General features: G+C 37.4%; 1 protein-coding gene and 1 pseudogene across 1 annotated transcript; one reads left to right on the forward strand and one right to left on the reverse strand.

The window, feature by feature from the left end:
- Nucleotides 1-261: 261 nt before the first annotated feature.
- LOC148932336 (UDP-glycosyltransferase 73C6 pseudogene) lies at nt 262-4,686 on the reverse strand (annotated as a pseudogene).
- Nucleotides 4,687-11,871: 7,185 nt separating this feature from the next.
- On the forward strand, nt 11,872-12,543 carry LOC148932337 (uncharacterized). The gene has a single exon (XM_089065068.1). It carries the CDS (start codon nt 11,872-11,874, stop codon nt 12,541-12,543), a length of 672 nt encoding a protein of 223 aa, XP_088921194.1.
- The last annotated feature ends 4,656 nt before the right edge of the window (nt 12,544-17,199 follow it).

A 17,199-nucleotide genomic window follows, 5' to 3' on the forward strand; every position in this document is an offset into this window, starting at 1 on the left:
AGAAAAGACAAGTGAAGAAAGAATGAAATAGTAAAGAAAAATAAAACAGTTAGAGAGATTAAAAATATATTTTTTGTTAAAAGATAGAAATAGTCCTAACAAAGAAATGAATTTGATTCAACTCTTATAATTTATAAATGCATGACTCATGTTCCATTAATTTATTGACATTATTTCATGATAAAACCAACCAATTAACCAACCTCGAGTAACAGAAACAATGTGTCTAATTCCTAGTAGTACATTTGATTAGTAACTGTATCATACATTGACTGCCATTTCTGCATTAGCTTTAACCACATCTTCAATAAACAACGTGACATTCAAGAAAGACGAACCACCATCTTCATACGCATCCCTCGCCGCTCTCGCAAGCGCCTCAGCTCTCTCTCTCATCTCTCTATCCCCCATCAATTTCACCACAGCAGATCCCACCCGCTCCCGCCTCACCAAACCCTGCTTGTCCGCGTAGCTCTCCACTCCAATCTTCACCCCAATCCCCAACACATCCACCACCATTTTCTCATTGTAAAACTGCTCAGAAAACATTGGCCACGCGATCATGGGCACGCCCGCCGCCACTCCCTCCAGAGTGAGTTCCATCCACAGTGCGTCAGAAACCCTCCCACGGATGGGTGCGACAGGATCATCACCTGGGGCGCCCAGCCCCGCACCACCATCCCCCTCCCCCTCACCCTCTCCTCGAACCCCTCTGCCGCCAGCCACTCCTCCACCTTTCCACTACTCTTCTCCTGCTTCCTAATAATCCAAATGAAAGGAGAGCCAGACTCTTCGAGCCCTAGACCTATCTCGATTATCTGCTCAATTGATAAAGTGCACAAGCTCCCGAAACAGGCATACACTACTGAATTCCTTTCCATGGAATCCAGCCACGTCAGGCAGTAATGCTCGTCGATTGAGGCCTCGTTCCCTCGCGAGAATCGTTCTGAAGCCTCCCGGTTTGAGAGAGAAACCGGGCCGACGCTCCACACGCTTCCTCTTTTCTCCATGCATGCTTTAACATACCACGGTTCAAGCTCCTGGAACGTGTTCACCAGCATGCCCCGGGGCGGAGCAGGTTCCGGGTCGGTCAACGAGTCCGACTCCTTGGTCAGGAAATGTAGCAGCTGATTTCTGGAAAATTCTACCCTGTGTGGAATTTGTGGAATCTGGAAAAGCTCAGAGTCGGAGGAAACAGAGTACATGAAGCGGGAGATGTTTTTGGAGCAGTGGAGAGTGAAGCAGGAGACGGTTTCGAAGACGTAGCGAGGGATGCGGAAGGAGTCGGCGAGGTCCTACGTCCAGGAAATGGTGCTGGTGGAGATGATGCAGTTAGGGGCGGGGTGGAGGCGGCGGATGAGATCGTGGAGGGGGGCTTTTAGCAAGCTGCAGGCGTGGAAGAATTGGCGGGCGAGGTCGAGGGAGTTGAGGGCGTCGAGATTCTCGCAGCCGTCGGGGAGGCCGGCTTCGCGGCAGGGGAAGTGGAGAGGGATGAGGTGGATTAGGGGGGAGGAGGCGAGGGTGGATGATAGGGTTTAAGTTCCCTATCGAGAGGTTTGTAGAGCACATGAAGATTTAACGGAGCAAAAGAGATAATCCCTAGTTGAAGTTCTAGGGTTTTGGAACAAGAATGAGAAAAGAAGTATTTTATTTCTTAATTCTCAATGGAGCAAAATACTATAGAATTCTAAATCCTAAAAGATTACAGAAGATATGCAAAATAACTAAAGATAAATAACTAAAATAAGAGATATGCTAAAATAAAGAAAGGAATATTGAGGAAGATCTTTAGCGAGATTTGCTAGATCGAGGGCCCTATCAACTCTCCCACTGTTGAAAACCACCTTGCCCTCAAGGTGGAAGGCAAAATAAGAACAACCAAACTCGTATCCTGCCTTCGTAGATTCAATGTAGCAGGAGAAGATCTTTCTTTCCTTCAAAATTTGCAGTACCCGGTCCACATTATGTCTTCAAGACAGCCAATAACAGACACACTTTCCAAAGCATTTCTCCCAATTAGATCACACGTAGGATGTAGATTAAATGAGTTCCAATGGTTGTTCTCAAAGGATTCTCTCGCCATTCGAACTCTTGACGGATCAGTTGCCGGACCTTGCATTACTCTGCAATTTCTACCCAAGAACTCTTCTCTACTATCTTCTGTCAACTCCAGGAAACTAGTAGAATAAAAAACAATATGATTACCAAGAAGGCTTAGAGAAGTGATAACCTTTTTGTTCTCTACACGTACAAGAGTGGTGGCCAAATCAACAACCATTCTCATCTCCGTTCCTACTTTATCATCCGTGGTCTCCGGTGAGTAATCATCTTCATTGCCTACGTTGCCGGGTTCGAGATCTTGAGTGATGGAGAACTGCTTCTTCTCTGTATGCCCCTTAAAAGAGGGGCGAGACCATCTCTTCTGAGGCCTAACCGGCAGCTTGCTGATCTGCTGCGCGGGGATTCGCATTCCTGCATGGAAATGGTGCCGAACAGCCGGTAGGTTGTCATAGAATCTACGACGGGCTGGGGCGCTGCAGAAATGGTGGTCAGCAGAGTTGTGGCTGAAAGGCCGGTTGGCGTACTCACTGAAAATCCTTGCTCGAGGTAATATTGAAACATCGACCACCTCCTCCAGAGTTAATTCCTGTGTCAAGCTATGACAAATTATCACTAAGAAATTGGATGACGCCGGATTACGACTATCATTAGGCACAAAAGCTCCCGGATCAAATATAAGAACGCCGTTGTTTGCACCAAACTGAAGGGATGCTCGGCTCCATTTGGCATCTCCACAAAAGGACGCCTTCATATCATCACTATAAGATAGTGTGGGAGTTGCTCCATCTATGTAAATTCTGGCATCACTTCCATGGGAGACAACGTTTACAAGTTTCGATGCAACAGAAAGAACAACTACATCATCGGGAATTTTGCTCGGTGGTATAGTGCGAGCATCACCATATCGATCAAGAAGTCCTGTTGCATCTCCGAAATCACCTTGTATATCTCCTGACAAAACACGCAATTTACCATTAATCACATTGCAATTTTGGGGTTGCAACTCAGTATTGATGCCCAAAAATTCCAATACAGAGTATGACTTTGATCTATCTGTGCAAAGGAATGAATTGAGCTCATTTAACTCCTTAATTTCAAAAGATCCAGTTGGTTGCTCAGATTCAAATGGAACAAGGGCAGCCACATCCTCTTTCAACATAGCTGCAGATTCCTCAAAAATCATAGAAGCAGCTAGTCCATTAGACACAGCCACCTCCATAAAATTCTCACGGCCCTCCGAGTTCTCAACAGGAGTGGCGCCATGAAGATGCTTGTTGCACATCGGAAGCACGCGCGCATCCTCTAATTTTCCATCCAAAGTATTGCAATCATCGGATACCCCGTCTCCAGTCTCTGTGGGCTTACGACGTCCAACACCTCATTGGGAATGCCAGCACACAATGAACTGCCACCTAATCGCTCTTCGTCGTCTACTTCCGGAGCAAAATGGTAACGAACTGCCACCAAGAAATCCTCCCACGAACCCTTCATGTCAGACTTTTGATAATTATGAAACCAATCCAACGCCGGTTGTTCAATAATGTTTTCAACCACGGCCAAGCGAACCGATTCATCAGTGACAAAATAATTGAAATAGTCTTGAATAACAAAAATCCAACCTAACGGGTTATCCCCGTTGAAGAGAGGTGCTTCAATTCGAACACGGGTGGGGACAAATTCTCCAATGGTGCGTGACGGCGGAGGTCTCCAAGTCCAAGTTGATGAAGCAACCTTTGGCTGCGGCGGTTGGACTGATGAGTTGCTGCTGCCAGAGGGAAGTGCGCGAAGTTGACGGTTCACATCGGGTGGCCGAGTATGCCACGTCGAAAGTTGAGGCGAGCACGCGTCGAGGCTGATCGGCGCTTCCTCGGTCAGCGAGTGCTGCCCAAACTTTGCTAAAAATTTGCCGTGAGCATTGAGTTGCTGCTGTAATTCCACGAGCAAATTCTTGACATCCTGGAGTGCATGCTGTTGTGATTCCTCGAGAAGAGGCATGGTATGTAGAGAAAATCCTAGGTGCATTGAGTTTTTGACAGATTGGAGAAAGATTTTTGTGAACTAGCGTGAGTCGAGGTATTTTGAGAGATCAATTTTGATGGAGGAAGAGTAATCAATGGAAAGCACCAATTGATAGGGTTTAAGTTCCCTATCGAGAGGTTTGTAGAGCACACGAAGATTTAACGGAGCAAAAGAGATAATCCCTAGTTGAAGTTCTAGGGTTTTGGAACAAGAATGAGAAAAGAAGTATTTTATTTCTTAATTCTAAATGGAGCAAAATACTATAGAATTCTATTATTTATAGAATTCTAAATCCTAAACCTATCTTGCTAATCAAGCAAGATAATTAAAATAAAAGATTACAGAAGATATGCAAAATAACTAAAGATAAATAACTAAAATAAGAGATATGCTAAAATAAAGAAAGGAATATTGAGGAAGATCTTTAGCGAGATTTGCTAGATCGAGGGCCCTGTCAGTGGAGTTGTAGCGCTTGGCGTTGAGAGGGGTGGTGACGATGGAGACGAGGGCGCCGCGGCGGGCTAGGGATTTGGCGAAGTCGGTGAGGGGGATTATGTGGCTCTGTGCCATGAGTGGGATCATAAGGAAATGGAGCTGCTGCGCCATGGCTGGTAAGAGAAACACAAAGAGAGAGAGAGAGGTGTGGATTTGTGTTGCAATGATGGTCGTGTCGTGTGCAGTAGTTTTATAGCGGTAAGGATCACCTGCCACGCTGCCACATTAGATAAAACATCTCCTAATACACCAACCAAAAATTAAGAGTCCCATTTTTTCATTTTAGTTAGTTGGAGTCCCGATTCATAATTAGCATAAATAGTTAAACGACCACATATTCCACTAACTTATTACACTCATATATCATTTAAAACTAATATGTACAAGTGAAACCTCCATTTCACTAATTTTTCTTCCATCCACTTTTTTAACATTTCTTAAAACCCCCTCGACAAAAGCTGCTACTCTATCTGTAACAATCCACTTTTTCGAATCCAAATTTTTGAGATGTGAAAATTTTGCATTTAATGCTTTTAATGCTATGAAATATGTGGATGAAATTATGAGTAATTTATTGCATGATTCCTTGTGACCTAATTGCGATTTGGAGTTGAGATGGAGTTGAATAGTCAAACTTATTGAATATATGACGTGGCTATTGAATAGTCAAGATTTTGGAAAATATGACGTGGCCGTGGAATGGTCAAAGTCGTTGAAAATGTGACGTGGCGGTGAAATTAGAATGGTGGATTTGTGATGTGAATATGTGAATATTTTTTATGCGGGGTGAAATAATATTGTGGTGAATTATTTTCCTAAGGGATGAGTGAGAATTAAATAGGAGCATTATTTATTCATATGGAATTTTCGACCCTCCTATTTATTGGAAAGAAATCCTATTTTTCTTGGATTTAATTATTGCTTGGGATAATTATTTAAATTAATTCCAAAGTCCGATTATTCCTTATTTATTTCATGAAATTTTCGAACCCCACATTATTTCATGGAGATTTCGAAATCTCCTACTTTATGGGAGAAGGGATTTTATTATTATATTATTTGATCCCTTATTTATTCTCTTCCATAAATAAATTCAAATATCCTAGCATATCTTGCCATATCTAAGAAGATCTTGCCAAATCCTATTTAAATTAGGATTTTAATTTGAATCCTTGTGTAGAGATTCAAAAATCACGCCTATTTCATATTAATTGGGGAGTTTATTATTTTATTCTGCTCCGTGATATTTTATCCTACTCCGTGAAATATTCAAATTAAATTATAGGCTAAATAAATAGCCTAAAATTCGAACTCCCCTATTTTTCTCTCCAAAATTTCGCCAACCACAACCACCATATCTCCTCAAATCTTTTATTTAATTAATTGTGGGATTAAATCTTGCACTCTATAAATATAAGAGTGAGAACCTAAACCCTAGCATCACAAAAATCGCCCCCCCCCCCCTCTACCTCATGTCGATCTCTCTCTCTCCCCACTCTCTCAAAATTTTCTTCTACTTTCTCCAATATTTCTTCATCTTTTGGAGAAGAATTGAAGTTGAAATTCAAGAATCTTTGAAGAATCAAGGCTACCACTTTGTTTCTACCGTTCATTCTATCGAAAAAGGTATTTTTATTTTGATCTTTTCTTCATCTACCGATTAATCGGTGTTCTTGAGTCCACATGCATTTAGATTGAGTGATGGGGAAATTAATTGATGAATGGGATGCACATGTGTGTGTGTGTGTTGGTGTGTGTGTGTGGGTGTGTTTTGAAAACACTCATGCGTGACACGATTTGATGATAAATCTGGAGTGTTGTGCGAGTAAAAGCGATATGATAATCGTAATTTGATTTTGAATGGTGATATTAAAACTAATCGATGGGAAAAAGGGAAACGTGGGAACATGCATGATTTTGATCAATGATTGAGACTTACTTGTAATACATAAATTAAAGGTGATAACTCGCGCTCACAGAGTGATAGCAAGAAGAAGAACATACTTGTGATCTAGGAATCGAGGTGGGCTTTATTCTTAAACTCATTTATGTTGCAAATTTATGAAAGTGAAAAAATAAGGGCGGATTAAACTGTTATGCCATGCCTGTGATTGTTTTGGATATTGTGTGTGCCTGATGCCTAGTTTGCGAGTATGCTCCATTAGGCTATAGGGTTATATAAACGAATTCGGGTCTGAGTAGGGCCGCAAACCCTATCAGGCTAGTGTACACGGGAGATCAGGAGCCGTCCTTGCTAGTCGGCCGGTCTCGTGGGAGAAAGTGTGGCCACACTTCGCCGCACCATGATATTGTTGATTGATGAGAAAATGGGAGGTATTGTTTGACTGGCCTGTCCATGAAATATTTTTGTGATACTCGATGTTATTCTTTAAATAAATGCAAAAACTCGAGTTCACTATGGTAGGGGTTGTTGAGGTTTGTATACTAAAAGATGGTTCGAGCGTACATGCCTTTGTACAGTCAGTTTGTGCATGTATACGAGAAACGCCACGTCCACTTGTTTACCTATTTATGAGAATATATAATATAATATAATGGTTTATTATTGAAATATAATAAACAAGTCTAAGACTTTTTACTAAGAAGGTCAAGTAGGAAAATTCGATGAATCTCCTCATGAGTTTTCCAGTAGGGGACTTGGCCAGATCTAGTAAGAAGAAAAACGTATTCACAACCTAGATAGGCTTTGGCTACCTATTGGTACGGTTGCGGTGTTTGTGATAATTCTCTCTTACCTAAGAATAGATTAGTAACACCAGTGTGGTAAAGCACTGAAAGGATCTAATCCGAAATGTATTCTTTATTGCTATCTACTGAAAGAATATATTTAAGAAAGTTTAGTATTTTCTAGTCTATGATATTAATATCAATATTGTTTATTCAATCAAACGCCACTTTGACTTATCAATATGTGAGAGTTTGTACGTAACTCAAGTTCATGATATCTTGGGTGGTAGTAATTGAATAACATGAAGGTATTGGAATATTATTTCATAGAATTCGCGTGCCCAGTGTGGTATGATTAAATCCCTAAATGGGTGATCCCCAATGAGGTGTTTGAAAGAGGAATTTATTATTCAGAAATCTACGCAGTTGGAATTTATTCCACGAATAATAAATAAAGTTTCAAACTAGAAAAACTCTTTGGAGAATTTATTTAACTCTAGTCACATAGCAGACAAAAGAATTAAATTGACGGATCAAGATAATCTTAAACGCGGGAAATATTATAAAATAAAATGGACCCAAGTTATTTGTAATTTGATGATTTAAGTGGGAGTGCAATATTATTCTTTAGTGGAACAAAATAATATTCCATTGATAATATATTAAATCATGGGTCATTTGATTTAATTAGTTAATTATCTAATGGGTGAGCCCAACACTTAAGTCATTCCATGGATCCCCTTACTAGCCCAATAAGGTCCACTATAAATAATGAATGAAATGGAAACCCTAGCATACAATCCAAGACAACACAAAACCCTAACCCTAGGAGTCAAATCGGCGCCTCCCTCTTCTCTCTCACTTGGTCTCGATTTTCATGCCTAGCACGTGGGAGAATTAGGGTTTTGATTATTGTTCTTGATCTATCCTAATTCATAGGATTAGATCTAGACGATTTGGTGTTTCGCCCACACGGATGGAGAATCAAGGACAATGGAATAGTATGGAAGATTCGTGGTCGATAAACCAAGGATCCCCGTGTGGTGCAACTAGCAACGTCAATCCAATGATGGATTATGAGGTAACAATCGAATCTACATCGGATATGCATGATTATGTGTTTATTTGATGTTATATCTATAGATCTATGTTTATTGCATGAAATTGGAGTCGAATGCATAATCACCTAAATAGATCCGTTAAGGACCTGTTTGTTTTCAGTGTCTTCCGCTGCGGTAGTCCCAACAACTAGTATCAAAGTCAATTTTTAGGCTCTGATTATGTATTTGATTAATTGAATTTTTCGAAAATTATAGTGTTAAAACTTGGGATTTTCGAAAATAATGCAATATGTGTTCGATCTATGTTTTTCTTGATTTTATTTTTGGATCTATGATATGATGTTCTAGATCGATGAAAGAATATTATGAATCTTGAATTTTATTCAAGTTTTTCACAAAAACATTCTAGATCTATGATGAACATCATTAGATCCATATATTCTAAATAATATATACTAGATTATATGTTTGTTGATTACATATATGTATGTGTTTGAATCAAGAAATAAAGTGGTCCATGATTGAATACTTGGATCGATGAAAGAATATTATGAATCTTGAATTTTATTTGAGTTTTTCACCAGAATATTCTAGATCTAAGCAAGTATTCATAGATCTATAGTTTTATGTTCTTAATATGCTAGAACAATTTAAATTGCTAAAGGCTAGATGTTTAAATATACATATTTGATATGAACATAAAAGATTGTTACAAATTAAGAAACGATTAATTAAGATTTAAGATCGCGGTCAAGCGAAGCGACCGCGATGAATCTAGTTGATTTAAATTAAAAACGAACAAAGGAACACAAGGGTTAAACCCTAGGTGTGTTCGAATACCGGGCTGCCTTCATCAGGGATCGCCGATCCAAATCTGGTGAGAAAAGGCGGCAGCGGCTTCGGCTGGTCGGAGGTGTCAGCGGGCAGCAGCTCCGGCAGCGACTACATCGTGTTCGGACAGCAGCGCCGGGCAGCGGCTGCAGAGCCGCGTGACAGCAGCGAGCGAGAGGCTGGACGGCAGCAACTCTGCAGTCAGAGCAGCTCCTTCACGTTGGCGTTGATGAAGACGGCAGCCGTAGATCCTTGTTGATCCAATCACGGCAGCAGCGTCTTCAGGAAGTCAGCGGCAGACACGCCGCATTCTGGCAGTCATGGCTGATCGGTGGTGCTAGCAGCCGCTCCATCTCCGAAGAACGGCGTCTGCAACGCCGGAGGTCTTCGTTGCTGGACAGCGGCGGCTCTTCCAATGTGAGTGACGGAGGCAGCGGCAATCTTCATTGCTGGTCAGAGCCGGCTGCTCCAGTGGGAGCGGCAGAGGCGACCGGCGGACAGGAGCAGCAGCGGCGACGCTGCAGTGGGAGCAGTGCCGGCAGCCGCGAGAGGCGGCGGAGGTCAGACGCGGCAGCAGCAGCTGCTGCGAGGCCCAGTGGCGGCCTAAACCCTAATTAGGGTTTTGGTCGCGTCGTCTCGTCTTCGTTTTTCGTTTTCGTGTTTTTGTTTCTTAATGCACATAATTTATAATTGTGGTTTAAAATCCTAAACCTAGAACAATTAAATATCTTGTGGGAATTAGAATGATTTTGCAATTAAGTCAAGATTCTAATTTAAAGAGAATAATTGCCTTCTTTAATATTGTCAATTGAATAATCAGTCAAATAATTGATTTAATTTGTTAATTAGTTGATTTTGGTGAATTATTTCCATCTAGATAATATCATGGTAATTAATATAAGGAAATTCAATATTTGATTGATCTAATTTTTGGCTTTTCCATAATTGTATGGAATTTTAAAGAATATTCTCTCTATATGCTTTCATATTTTTTTTAAGGTTTAATTGAAATTGTCTTTATTTTAATTGGTGTGTTATGAAATTATTTCCTAGAAATATACCTAAGGAAAAGACATAAGTTTTCAATTGTTTTATAAACCTTAAAATTTTGAAAATTACATATTTAATAATTGAATGGATTTTAATTGGAATCTAATCCTAGTTTGAATTTTGTCTTTAATATGATATAGGTGAATTTTATTTCATCTAGATAACATCGGATTAATTAAAGAAGTGAAAAATTCATTTGGCATTAACATGCTACTAAAATCCTAAATTATTAAAGTGTTAAATGATTAATTGGATTTTAATTGGAATTCAATTCCTAGTTTAATTTGAATTTATCTTTAATTTTGATGAAGGTGAATTTGTTTCATCTAGATAACATCAAATGTGATTTAAAGGTATGAAAATTCATAGAGCATTAATTTTGCTATTAAAATCCTTAATTATTTATTTAAGTTGAATTTTGTCTTTAATTTTGATGAAGGTGAATTTTATTTCATCTAGAAAACATCATTTTGAATTAAAGATGTAATAAGATTCTTCTTGACATGAGATTTTATTTGAAAGCTATGAGAATTTTAATTCTCGAATTTAATTGGTGTGTTTAAATGGATTTAGTCTTAATTGGATAAATGCGCATTTATGTATCCAAATGGACATTTTAAACTGAGACTTAGCTAATCTTTTATGATATACGCCTAGATATTAATTTTAGGATAAGGATGGATTGATTCTATCTAAGTAAATCCTAATAATATTAAAAGGTAATTCTAATAATCAAGATACGTTATTAATAACTAATAATGTATGATTGTTTAAGATTGGACTTAATGTCTAGATAATCTTGTTTATGTGAAGATAGAATTTTAATTCTATCTATTTTAAATGCTTAATTAAATGATCAATTTTCGTCATTATGTTTATGTGAACCTTATGTAAATGTGTTTACATGTTTTATTGATGATTGATGGATTTTAATTTGAGTTATGATTTTATTTGTTAAAATCTAGTTTGACTCGTGCATCGCTTATGTGCTTGTTGCTTTTCATGCATAGCTAGTACATGTTTAATTATACTTTGAATGTGGATATCTGCCTTATCTGCTTAAGTGATAATTAAACTATTAAAACCACCAACAAGAAAATATGAAGCGATAATTACAACACGTTTGTATATGGCCTCCATAAAATTGGTCTTAGTGCGAAGTAGTGACCGGCCTGTCTTTATGGGAGGAACATTACCAGTTCGTAAGTTTGGACTTCTCTAGATAAAGGGGTATTAAAATCGTAAAATTAGTTTTTCAGTAATATCGCGACTGGTCTTTACCGGAGCAATATTGCTGCGAAATTATAAGGATTGTATTTTAATAATGCTTAGAGGGAGCTATAGGAGGAGGTGCTTGTCCGGTTCGACCTTTCTTTAGAGGAGTTCACGCACAAGTAAAGAATCCTTAGTGCTTAATTTTATGGTTATACGCTTTAGCATTGTTAGTCAGTCATGCCATTTTTATGGTCTCTGGACTATCTGTCGACATTGTGGCCAGTAAAAATAATAAATTTCTTGCATGAATATGACACGGCTTCCTAGTAGAAGAACGTTTGTGCTTGATTTTTGTGGATGTAAAATTGATGAATTGTTTTGTGGTTATTTGCAATTCTTTGAAATTTTACATGTTTATATTATTGGTCTTTATTCTCAGCATGAACGAAAGATGTTTACTAGTGCGATCCTTAAATCAAAGGAATGCGATTCTGTTTCTTATTTGGATTGGAAAAGGAGACTTGACATTGATCAGTTGGCTAGCCATTTGAGGTTGGTCCTCACTATGGATCGCCCCTCTGCTTATTACATATCAGACAAGGAAAAGGATGATTGTGATCGATGGGATACCGCGAGCGGTCATGTCAAGAGGTTTTTGTTGGCCTCGGTCGGCAATGCTCTTGGCAGGATTGACAAGCCCGACAGGTCATTGATTGAAGAACCTAAATGGTTTGATGAAATGTCCACCAAGTGTCTCATGAGATCGGTGGTGAACATTTTGAGAAGAACGGTCTTGAAGAAGAACCAAAACATTAACGACTATGTCATGGAAATGGTTGACGGTTTTGATAGACTCGAGGCGTTGGGTGGGAAAATAGGCCCAGAAACCCAACAACTCATGATTCTCGACGGACTTCCAAAGAGCTATGAGAAAGTAAAGAAAGAGATAATGGACAAGCTTTGGCCAACATCTCTTCTAGTACTCTCTAGCAAGCTCATTGAGGCACAAGTCCAGATAAGGATGATGGAGGGTGGGATGGTCAATAACTCCACTGACCTAAGACGCAAGTCTGACATGGCAGAGAGTTCGAGCCAACCCAATGTGATTAGGAGGAAGACATGATCTTAATCTAGCTATGACATTTATGTTTTGAACAATGAAAGTCTTATTTTGCTTTATTTACATTGTTGAATTTTTGAGGATTTTTGATACTTGTACATTGTTTGGTTTTGATATCATATGGATTATTGATGTGGAATTTTATTCCTAGACTATCAATTGTGTTTTTGGATTATTGATGTCATTTTATAATGCTTGCATTAATAGATAAATGAAATTTTGATTATCCAGTTATTTATGACATCAAATATAACATGGTTAATATCAAAATGTTTACTTGTGACTAAATTTGTTGATTCAATTATTATGAAGTTTTCTTCTAGAAATATTGATTATTAAGTTTCTTTAATCCTTAAGTCTTTTGAATCATTATTTTGTTGATGAGTCAAGAGAACATTAATGTTCGACATGGATTCAATACAAAATAAAATGATCTTATGATCGCGTTTGTTCAAATAAAGGTGTGAGAAAAATAATCACAATAATTGATTACAAGACAAGTAAAATAAATTCAACTAGAAACAAGATAAGTATTTATTATAAATACTAGAAATTCTTGTGTAGTAAATATAGTGTGCACATTAAATTTGTTTTAATGTTCCAAGCCTAGAGTTGACTATTTGATTAGTTATTGTTTTATTTATTTTGTTGTGAAAGTGATAATTAAAATAGTGGGAGTTTTTTCTTAATGAATAATTAAATTCTAAGTGTTTAATAAGAAACATCATGACTCGTTTTATTAAACTAGAGTGAATTTAACTCCAGACACTATTTAAATTGTTTTAATAGCCTTAAAGAATATTGAGACTGTTATTTCTCTACTTTTAAAAGTGGGAGCTAAAATTTGTCTCATAGAATATTCATAAATGGAATTAAGGTAATGTTTGATAGAGTTAAAGGGGTTAACACCCTAGATTGAAAGAAGTGATTAATTGCACACTTTCTAAGACTCTAATAACATTAAAAGATATTTCCAAGTGAGCTATTAAAAATTAGAATTACTTTTGGGTTTCCAAAGGAAGTATTTCTAAAATTCACAAAAAATGGTTAAATAAATGAACTCTTGGAATTTATGACTATAAAACAAAGAATGCAATCATTCGGTTTTATTTTGTCATAAGGACTAATTTCCAATTAGTCATTGTGATGAGATAATTATGTTCATACATAAATTTACATCACAAATCATATAGCAAAGTTAATACCAAGTTAAGTTGGTATTGCATAATTAAAGTTTTGGGAATCATATTCGACATGATTAAAACTTTATATATTGCTATAGGTATTCTACTTTAATTAGTAGAAATTCAGAAGGATCAAAATAATGGATTTTGATAGAGGAATATGTATAAGTGCACTTGAGAAAGGCACATAAAATTATTCCACTGGATCAAAGGGCCTAGAAATATTTTGATCAAATAATCGTGCTCCTTAGCAAGAATTAAGGTTATAAATTACAGGTATATTTTCGTTTTATGTACTCTGGCAAACTATGTTGGTAGATTCTTTTAAAGAATTATAGTTTTGAGTACATAGTGGCCAAAGCCTGCTTTGAGTATAAGTGGGAGAAAATATGTGTGAATATGTAGCACAAGGCCAATAAAGCGGTTGGTATACTCGAAAGCATTCTTTGAGTATAAGTGGGAGATTGTTGGGGTTTGTATACTAAAAGATGCTTCGAGCGTACATGCCACGTCCACTTGTTTACCTATTTATGAGAATATATAATATAATATAATGGTTTATTATGGAAATATAATAAACAAGTCTAAGGCTTTTTAATAAGAAGGTCAAGTAGGAAAATTCGATGAATCTCCTCATGAGTTTTCCAGTAGGGGACTTGGCCAGATCTAGTAAGAAGAAAAACGTATTCACAACCTAGATAGGCTTTGGCTACCTATTGGTACGGTTCCGGTGTTTGTGATAATTCTCTCTTACCTAAGAAGAGATTAGTAACACCGGTGTGGTAAAGCACTGAAAGGATCTAATCCAAAATGTATTCTTTATTGCTATCTACTGAAAGAATATATTTCAGAAAGTTTAGTATGTTCTAGTCTATGATATTAATATCAATATTGTTTATTCAATCAAACGCCACTTTGACTTATCAATATGTGAGAGTTTGTACGTAACTCAAGTTCATGATATCTTGGGTGGTAGTAATTGAATAACATGAAGGTATTGGAATATTATTTCATAGAATTCGCGTGCCCAATGTGGTATGATTAAATCCCTAAAAGGGTGATCCCCAATGAGGTGTTTGAAAGAGGAATTTATTATTCAGAAATCTGCGCAGTTGGAATTTATTCCACGAATAATAAATAAAGTTTCAAACTAGAAAAACTCTTTGGAGAATTAATTTAACTCTAGTCACATAGCAGACAAAAGAATTAAATTGACGGATCAAGATAATCTTAAACGCGGGAAATATTATAAAATAAAATAGACTCAAGTTATTTGTAATTTGGTGATTTAAGTGGGAGTGCAATATTATTCTTTAGTGGAACAAAATAATATTCCATTGATAATATATTAAATCATGGGTCATTTGATTTAATTAGTTAATTATCTAATGGGTAAGCCCAACATTTAAGTCATTCAATGGATCCCCTTACTAGCCCAATAAGGTCCACTATAAATAATGAATGAAATGGAAACCCTAGCACACAATCCAAGACAACACAAAACCCTGACCCTAGGAGGCAAATCGGCGCCTCCCTCTTCTCTCTCACTTGGTCTCGATTTTCGTGCCTAGCACGTGGGAGAATTAGGGTTTTGATTATTGTTCTTGATCTATCCTAATTCATATGATTAGATCTAGACGATTTGGTGTTTGTATTGGGTTTCCTTAGATCCATTCAAAGTTATTTAATTGATAATCTAAGATCCGCCCACACGGATGGAGAATCAAGGACAAGGGAATAGTACGGAAGATTCGTGGTCGATAAACCAAGGATCCCCGGGTGGTGCAGCTAGCAACGTCAATCCAATGATGGATTATGAGGTAACAATCGAATCTACATCGGATATGCATGATTGTGTGTTTTTTGATGTTATATCTATAGATCTATGTTTATTGCATGAAATTGGAGTCGAATGCATAATCACCTAAATAGATCTGTTAAGGACCTGTTTGTTTTCCGTGTCTTCCGCTGCGGTAGTCCCAACAAGGGTGGCATAACTATTAAAACGTTTTGGCATGAGTCCACTGAGTATGTTTAAAATACTCAGCCCTGCATGTGTTTTCCCTATGTGCAGGTTGAGCAGTGACGACACGAACCACTTCGGGTCAACACGACACGATAACAACACATATATTACACGACACAATAATGACACTATAATAATAATATTATAATATATGAATATTATTTCTAATATTAAATTTTAAATTTATTATTATTTATAATATTAAAATTTAAAATTTAAAATTTTAAAATAAATAAAATAATAATAATAATAATAATAATAATAATAAGGAATATATTATTATTATTATTATTATTATTATTATTATTATTATTATTATTATTATTATTTCTTAACGTGTAACACGAACACGACACGAAGTTTTTGTCGTTATCGTGTCGACATGATGAAGTAGCTGGTGCTAGACTGTGTGCACAATATGGAATATCAAGCTTCCTGAGTCTAGCGAATCCACTAGATCTCAGGGTCTAGCAACTCACGGATCGATGGAAGATCTCGGTCGTCGGACACACGGAATACCTCTTCAAAACCCTCAACCACGTATATTAAAATTAGCACAGGGAAGTAGGGATCAATCCCACAGAGATAAATGCGCAAATAAACATGTTCAAAGACTCGGGAACTATTTTTGTTGGCTGCTGCCACGCATTTTTAGGGTTGAGCTTTACTTCCTAGACTTGGTAATAGAAATATGTTACCCTAACAGCTAGATCTAGGCAGAAACAGGAAACATGATTATAAACTTGAACAAGCGAGACAATTACTAGATCTAAGAAAACAATTGAATGTGGGGACCATTTTCTGAAAAGGTAGAGTACGATTGAAAAGCTACAAAATAACTAACTAAATGACCAACTAACAGCAACATCATCTTCTTCAACATTTACCAAGAAATAACCAGTTAAGAAACAGAGCAAAAATGTAAATCGACACGAAGCAGACAGAATTAAAAGCAGTAAAAACGAAGAACAGTTAAAACTAAGGCAGATCTACGGCTACTAGACGAGGTAAAACGAGAATGCAGAATTTAAACAACTAAATGAAACTTCAAACACACAGATCCAGTCACGGGACGCTTAATCCACTCCGGATCCAAGCCATCCACAACCACCAAACATCATTTCCACCTCGGATTCTCACTGATCTACGTAGATTTCTCCGATCAACAACAGATTTCTCACAAACCAGCTTCAAACTTAGATCAACCAACAAAAATCAGCAAATCGATCCCAAAACAACACAACAAGATAAACGAAACATAAACAGAAATATCCATTGCAAAATACGAAATATCCAACGATAGAAACAACACAAAAGCCGAGCCTCGAACAGCGACGACTCGGCGAGTACCAAAAGCAAACAGAAAATAAAAGATAATTGTTTCTTCGCCTCCGTAGAGACGGTGTTGCACCCACACTTCCTATGAAACGAGAAACCCCCAGAAAATTT

The sequence above is a fragment of the Salvia hispanica genome, chromosome 2, assembly GCF_029641045.1.
Source record: "Salvia hispanica isolate PSC_SH4W2 chromosome 2, Shi_PSC_v1, whole genome shotgun sequence".
Lineage (NCBI taxonomy): Eukaryota > Viridiplantae > Streptophyta > Magnoliopsida > Lamiales > Lamiaceae > Salvia > Salvia hispanica.

What these genes read in the sequence shown, in the direction of transcription:
- LOC148932337 (XM_089065068.1), top strand. Translation starts at nt 11,872, where the DNA reads ATGTTTACTAGTGCGATCCTTAAATCAAAGGAATGCGATTCTGTTTCT.